Here is an 8,292-nt window from a genome sequence, read left to right on the forward strand (position 1 = left end):
CCGTGTCTTGATAAGTATGGTGTTCGTGCGGAATTTTCAGCTAGAAGTGGACGGTGGCTGGACAATGAGATGAAATTGAAAGATTATCACGGAACTTGAAGGAAGGTTCATGGCATCGATTTATTCTAAAGAGTCACTATATTTGGTTCAATAATTATTTTCATTCGAATCAAAATCTCTCTCTAATCAATTCAACTGTTTCTGTTGATTATGGCTTCTTCTTCTCGAAACGACAAGAAGTATGATGTTTTTGTTAGTTTCAGAGGAGAGGACACCCGAGACAACTTTACTAGCCATCTCTATTCTGCTCTGAGTCGACAAAATATCCAAACTTTCATTGATGACCAACTTAACAGAGGAGATGAAATTTCGGAGTCACTTGTGAATGCAATTGAAGCATCAGCCGTTTCAGTTATCGTCTTCTCAGAAGGGTATGCATCTTCCAGATGGTGTCTCGATGAACTTGTAAAGATCCTCGAGTGCAAGAAAGAGTATGAACAGATTGTGATTCCGGTTTTCTATCGGGTTGATCCATCAGACGCGAGAAACCAAACAGGGCCTTTTGGGATTTCATTTTCGAAGCTTGAAGAAAGATTTAAGGAGAATACTGAGAAGCTGCGGACTTGGAGGAAAGCTTTGAAGGAAGCAGCCAGTTTGTCTGGCTTTCATTCTCTTAACATCAGGTGAAATTGAAAAGTTACCTTTAAAATTCACGCAGCACTCTTCGTTAAATTTACGGCTGCTAAACTACAATTTAAAAAATTTTTAAGCATCAAGTTCTAGACTTCCTGACTTCCCTACTTTTGTGCTCTCATAATTATAAAATAATTGTAACAAAATTAGGGGTGGTCTGTCGTTTTTTAAGCAATTTCAACCTCTCACTCAGATACCACCATTAGAAAAAAAAAAAAAAATTCACGCATATTCCTGTAATTTAAGAGTTATTAATTTACTGAGAGATTGCAGACCAGTGGTGGTATATATTAATTTCAATAGAAAAATTGGCAATCTCCCTTATTTCATATTTAATGCAAATTCCTCCTATTAATTTTATGTATTTGCCAGGCGTGAGTCGGAACTTATAAATGAAGTTGTTAATCACATCTTGAAGAGATTGGATGAAGTGTTTCGGCCGCGTGATAACAAAAACCAACTGGTTGGAGTGGAATCAACAGTTGAGGAAATTGAATCTCTATTAGGTGTTGAGTCGAAAGGTGTTTACGCTTTAGGGATTTGGGGCATTGGTGGTATAGGCAAAACAACAATCGCTAGAGCTATTTTCGACAAAATCTCGGGTGATTTTGACGGTTCTTGCTTCCTCGAAAATGTTAGAGAAGAGTCACAAATACCAGGAGGATTAGCTTGCTTACGACAAAAACTTCTTTCAAATTTATTGAAGGATAAAAATTTGATGCCTTATATTGACCTCAATTTTAGAAGGCTCAGCCGCATGAAGGTTCTGATTGTTTTTGATGATGTGACTTGCTTCAACCAATTGGAATCTTTAATCGAAAGTCTTGATTGGCTGACGCCTGTGAGTCGAATCATAATAACCACCAGAAATAAACAAGTGCTTAGAAATTGGGGGGTGAGGAAAATATATGAGATGCAGGCATTAGAATATCATCACGCTCTTGAGCTTTTTAGTCGACATGCCTTCAAACGAAACCATCCTGATGTTGGTTATGAGGAACTTTCAAGCAAAGTAATGAAATATGCTCAAGGTGTTCCTTTAGCTCTTAAAGTTTTGGGTTGCTTTCTGCATAAAAGGGCAAAAGAAGTCTGGGAAAGTGCAATAGATAAATTGCAAAGAATCCTCCATCCAAGTATTCTTGAGGTATTAAAAATAAGTTATGATAGTTTGGACGATAAGGAGAAAAATATTTTCCTTGATGTTGCTTGTTTCTTTCAAGGTGAGCATGTAGATCCAGTAATGAAATTCTTTAATGCAAGTGGCTTCTACCCAGAAATAGGAATGAGTGTTCTTGTTGATAAATCTCTCATTGCTATTGATTCATACATCAAGATAACAATGCATGATTTACTACAAGAATTGGGTAGGGAAATTGTTCGACAAGAATCAATTGATCCTGGAAACCGCAGTCGGCTGTGGCATCATGAGGATATCTATGAAGTTCTTACGTATAATACGGTAAGCAGTTTGGTGTGTATTATTATTTTGGAATAATGTAGTGTTTAAAAACTTGATGTGAATATATTTACATACGCTCACACTCATGAGTCTTAGAAATGCGATGACAATTTGCATAACCGTTTGTAAGCATAATTGATATGTAAATTTGTCTATTACACATACAGAATTTTTATGTGAAGTATTACATGTGTTATTATGTTTCTTCGTGCATTTTCAATAATTCATGTTTAACTATAAACATGAATTATTGAAATTCGATATGTGTAATGACAGAGAGCCCCACTCCAATCCCACATAAACTCCATGCAAGAATAAATAAAAATTGAATTAACAACTATCAATTAGATGAAGTGCAATTCATTAGTGGAATATATATGTCATCTTTCATTTGATTTTAACTTTATTGGTTTTGTATTTACTTTTAGGGGACAGAAAAAATTGAGGGCATCTGTTTGGATATGTCAAAAGTAAAAGAGATCCGTCTAAATCCTAATACTTTCACAAAGATGCTTAAATTGAGATTTTTAAAGTTCTATAGTTCATCAATCAATGGAGAGAACAAATGTAAGATATCTTATTTGCAAGATTCCGGATTTGCTGAAGTGAAATATCTTCACTGGTATGGATATCCGTTGAAGTCATTGCCTTCAAACCTTAGTGCAGAGAAACTTGTGTTACTTGAAGTGCCTGATAGTGACATTGAACAACTTTGGGATTGTGTGAAGGTATGGATATCTTATTATATATGTGCAATCTCTCAATAACAACATTAAATTATTATACGTGGTAACGATTTTTTGTTGGCCTCTTTTTTGACTGAGCAGCATTATAGTAATTTAAACCAGATAATCCATGCTGCCTGCAATAAGCTAATTGCCAAAACTCCAAATCCCACGTTGATGTCACGTCTGAACAAGCTAGTTTTCTTGAATCTAAGAGGTAGCAAAAGCCTGAAAAGTCTTCCATCTGGAATATTTAGCTTGGAATTTCTTACCAAACTTGATCTTTCGGGCTGCTCAAAATTGAAAAGGCTTCCAGAGATCTCATCAGGTAATATAAGCTGGTTTTTTTTAAGGGGGACTGAAATTGAAGAACTGCCCTCATCAATTGAGCGTCTACTTAGGCTCGGGTACTTGGACCTTTCAGATTGTAAAAGGCTTAAGAGTCTCCCAAGCAGCCTATGTAAGTCGAAATCTCTTGGAGTTCTTAATCTCTGCGGTTGCTCAAATCTTCAAAGATTGCCGGAATGTCTTGGCCAATTTTCCTCGCCAATAGTATTGAATCTAGCGAAAACCAATATTGAGAGAATACCAAAAAGCATTACCCAACTTGTCATGTTGCGATACGTCCTCTTAAGTTATAGTGAGAGGCTTCAATCCTCACCAAAGCCTTCATTCATTGAACGAGGTCGCCTGGCACTGCAACCATTTTTAGGTTTGTTCTCTAAGTTATGAATCTTATAGGTAGTTTTTTTTTTTTTTACTGGAGTAATAATTTTAAATTGTAAGGTGATTCTACTGCAGGAATTGTTCAAGATACCCTGAGCCATATGCTACCTGTACGTTTGCAAGAAATATGGGTAAATGTGTGTCTTTAACTCTCTCTACTTACAATTTCTACAATCTTTTTTTTTGGGGGGGGTTTAAAATTATGTTTTTTTGGTACAGAGAGGTTTTTCCATGGGCAAAGTTCATATAGTACTACCTGGGAATGAAATTCCAAAGTGGTTTAAGTTTCAAAGTGTGGGATCTTTTATAAACTTGGAGATGCCACCAGATTTCTTCAATAATAGCAGAGTGCAGGTCATTGCATTTAGTGCTATTTTAGCATTTTCTAACCATCATGTAGATTGTGGCACATGGTTTTCAATTTCTTTTGAGCTCAAAGTGAAAGCCACTAAAGATTGTGGTCCGCATGACATACAGTTATTTCAGAGCAGAGTTAATTATATAGAATCAGATCACTTACATTTCGGGTACTATCTGTTCTGTGGAAAAGATTTTAATGGTTTTTGGAAATGCAATTGCATTCCTGAGGCAGTCCACTTTAATGTTTTTCCGCCTTTGAAGTGTAAGTGCTGCGGGGTGAAAAAATGTGGGATCCATTTATTTTGCTTCCCAGATTCTACGAATTCAATAGAAGATCCAAGCACATGTTTCAACTATAACGAAGAAGACTGAGATTTTCATGAATGTATTTTTATTTTTTTTCTTTTTTCTAATCACTTTTAATAATAGGAGAAAATGTCAAAATCAGTTCTTGGAGCAAAACATTCATGTAATAACTTTTGAGGGATCTAGTGAATGTAACACAAATTCACACTAGAGTATTGAACTTTCCCTTGTTAGATGAAGAGTATAACGTATGAGAGGCACATGATGTGTATTGTAAAATTAAAATTATTGGCCTTCTTTCCTACATTTTGCGCACATATATCTACCAATGAAAATATGCCACTTATTGTCATGACCCAACCTAGACCTAAAAAGATATTGTCAGCTTTGGACTTTAACAAGGCCTGCACGGTTTTGTTTCTAGAGTGCCTATACACCCTAAAATGCGTCTTGCCAATTTAGGTGTGGATTACCCCTTATAGACCCAGCATCTCTCTTGTGTTTTGTCAATGTGGGATTTGCCTAAGGTGTTATATACACTCCTGTTTAAGGACTCAATATCCTTACTGAGGTTTGCCTCAACATTGTTCAAGAGGACACAACTGCATAGATACCATATGTCATGATCCAACCCAAATTGTGATTTCGGTTTTCTATCAGGTTGATCCACCAGACACGAGAAACCAAACTGGGAATTTTGGGGATTCATTTTCGAAGCTTGAAGAAAGATTAAAGGAGAATACTGAGAAGCTGCAGAGTTGGAGGAATGCTTTGAAGGAATTTGTGGCCAGTTTGTCTGGCTTTCATTCTCTTAACATCACATGAAAAGTTACCTTTAATTTCTCACACTAATATTTAACAATAAATAAAATTCACACAGCACTCTTAGTTAAATTTCCTGGTGCTAAACTACAATTTTAAAATTTTTTAAGCATCAAATTGTAGACTTCCTGACTTCCCCACTTTTATGCTCTCACATAAAATAATTTTGACAGAATTCATACGAGAATTTTATTTCACATATCTAACAAAATTAGTGGTGATCTGTCGTTTTTTAAGCAATTTCAACCTCTCACTCATATACCACCATTAAAAAAAAATCACACATATTCCTGTAATTTAAGAGTTATCAATTTATTGGGAGATTGTAGACTTATAGTGGTATATATTAAAAAAAAAGTAGGAGTCAATTAAAAAAAAAAAATTCATACAAGAAGATAAGAATGCGTGATTTACTACAAGAGTTGGGTGGGGAAATTGTTCGACAAGAATCAATTAATCCTGGAAACCGTAAGCAGTTTGTGGTGGATTATTATTTTGAATTATTCTAGCATTTACAAATTTGATATGAATATATTAATATATGCTCAAACTGATGAGTCTTAGAATTAATTGAAGAGTGACAATGATTAGAAAAAACAATAGTGGTTAGACGGTGTAGCAATAAATTATAAATGCGATGACAACTTGCATAATCGTTTGTAAGCATAATTGATATGTCAATTTGTATCGTAAACATACATAGTTTTTATGTTAAATATTACGTGAATTGTTATGTTTCTTTGTGCATTTGCAATTAAGTGTTTAACTGCCTAGCAATAACTATAAACATGAATTATTGAAATTTGATATGTGTAATGACAGAGAGCCCCACTCCAATCCCACATAAATTCCATTCAAGAGTAAATAAAAATTGAATTAATAACTAAGTTACCTCTAATTGTGAATTTGTGACAAAATTGCCCCAAAAATTTGTCTTGGTGGGGTTGAAGTGCGACTCATTAGTGGAATCTACATATCTTTCATTTGATTTTAACTTTATTATTTTATTTATTTTTAGGGGACAAAAAATTGAGGACATCTGTTTGGATATGTCAAAAGTAAAAGAGATCTGTTTAAATACCAGTACTTTCACAAAGATGCCTAAATTGAGATTTTTAAAGTTCTATAGTTCATCATTCAATGGAGAGAACAAATGTAAGATATCTTATTTGCAAGATCCCGGATTTGCACATATCTTATATATGTGCAATGTGAAGGTATGCATATCTTATTATATATGTGCAATGTGAAGGTATGCATATCTTATTATATATGTGCAATCTTTCAATAACAACATTAAATTATTATACGTGGTAATGATTTTGTCTTGGCCTCTTTTCTGACTGAGCAGCATTATATTAACTTAAACCAGATAATCCATGCAGCCTGCAATAAGCTAATTGCCAAAACTCCAAATCCCACGTTCATGCCACGTTTGAACAAACTAGCATAAAACTCCAAATCCCTCTTGAATCTAAGAGGTAGTAAAAGCCATAAAAGTCTTTCATCTGGAATATTTAACTTGGAATTTCTTACCAAACTTGATCTTTCGGGCTGCTCAAAACTGAAAAGGCTTCCAGAGATCTTATCAGGTAATATAAGCTGGTTATTTTTAAGGGGGACTGCTATTTGTCCGTTGGCAAGAAATACAGGAAAATATGTGTCTTTAACTCTCTCTGCTTACAATTTCTACAATTTTTTTGGCTTAAAATTTTGATTTTTTGGTACAGAGAGGTTTTTCCGTGGGCAAAGTTCATATCGTACTACCTGGGAATGAAATTCCAAAGTGGTTTAACTTTCAAAGTGCGGGATCTTTTATAACCTTGGAGACACCACCAGATTTCTTCCGTAATAGCAGAGTGCAGGGCATTGCATTTAGTGCTATTTTAGCATTTTCAAACCGTCATGTAGATTGTGGCAGATGGTTTTCATTTTCTTTTGAGCTCAAAGTGAAAACCACCAAAGATTGTGGTCCCCACGACACAGTTATTTCATAGCAGAGTTAATTATGTAGAATCATATCACTTACATTTGGGGTACTATCAGTTCTGTGAAGAGGAGTTTAATGGTTTTTGGAAATGCAATTGCATTCCTGAGGCAGTCCACTTTAATGTTTTTCCACCTTTGGAGTGCCAGTGCTGCGGGGTGAAAAAATGTGGGATCCATTTACTTCACACCCAGATTCTACGAATTCATGAATAGAAGATCCAAGCACGTGTTTTGTGAATGTATTTTCACTGTTTTCCTTTTTCAAATCACTATTAATAATAGGAGAAAATGCCAAAATCAGTTCTTAGAACAAAACATCCATGTAATAACTTGCGATGGATCTGGTGCATGTAACACAAATTCACACTAGAGAACTTTACGTTATTAGGCGAAGAGTATAATGTATGAAAAGCACATGATGCATATTGTAAAATTAAAATTATCGGCTTTCTTTTTCTTACTTTGTGCACACAACACATCACGATTTTGTTATTGAGCCTTACAACTCAAAACAATCCACGCAGTTAGGAGAGCACGTAACTTATACACCAGTAATAAAACTCACAAGCTAGGCGATGTCGGATATTACAGGACGCACAACAATTCTTATTGGCGGAGCTATGTTGTGGGCCCATCTCTCTATTAATGAAAACTTGCCACTCACCCCATTGCGCACCATATCAACTCTCATCTATATAATGCAATCACATTTGAAAATTTTCTACTTTCTTAAATCTAAATTGTTGTATATGGGAAAGTTTCATCATGTGGAAACAAAAGCCATAAAGAGGGAACAATTAAAACACCATCAAATCTTATACATTTTAAAAAATATATTGGAATACTGATTAAAAAAAAAAAAGGATAGGTGTCGTTTTCACTCTGCTTATTTGTGTTGTGAATCCATTCGCTTAAACCTGTGTGCACTTTTTCAAGTATATGTACCAATTCCATATTTGGAATGGTGCATTTGATTCCACAGTTGGTATCATCTATGGCTGGAATTTATATTATAAAACTGACTTGTAAGGAAAGGATTGAAGATGCCTGTGAACTTATATTTCGATTTAGATTATTGTATCTTTTCCATGTATAAAATTGGATCCTATCATTCACATATCGTTAACATGAGCAATTTAGATTACTAAATAACTGTTCTTTATTATTGTGCTGAATTTGACTTTTTATTGAATAATTTGATATATGCCTTGA

The 8,292-nt window shown here is 34.7% G+C and overlaps 1 protein-coding gene across 3 annotated transcripts; it reads left to right on the forward strand.

Moving 5' to 3' along the window:
• Positions 1–4,489, forward strand: LOC127900877 (disease resistance protein RPV1-like). Of its 3 annotated transcripts, XM_052436175.1 has the most exons (7): positions 1–683; positions 1,066–2,152; positions 2,581–2,880; positions 2,980–3,205; positions 3,302–3,589; positions 3,679–3,740; positions 3,823–4,489. In XM_052436175.1, exons 1-7 carry the CDS (start codon positions 211–213, stop codon positions 4,333–4,335), a joined length of 2,949 nt encoding a protein of 982 aa, XP_052292135.1. In that variant the 5' UTR covers positions 1–210; the 3' UTR covers positions 4,336–4,489. The 3 variants fall into 3 exon arrangements, with proteins under 3 accessions (XP_052292135.1, XP_052292133.1, XP_052292134.1); XM_052436173.1 differs by having other exon boundaries at positions 2,980–3,589; XM_052436174.1 differs by having other exon boundaries at positions 2,980–3,589; positions 3,679–3,734.
• The last annotated feature ends 3,803 nt before the right edge of the window (positions 4,490–8,292 follow it).

This window comes from Citrus sinensis, chromosome 3, assembly GCF_022201045.2.
Source record: "Citrus sinensis cultivar Valencia sweet orange chromosome 3, DVS_A1.0, whole genome shotgun sequence".
Classification (NCBI taxonomy): Eukaryota; Viridiplantae; Streptophyta; class Magnoliopsida; order Sapindales; family Rutaceae; genus Citrus; species Citrus sinensis.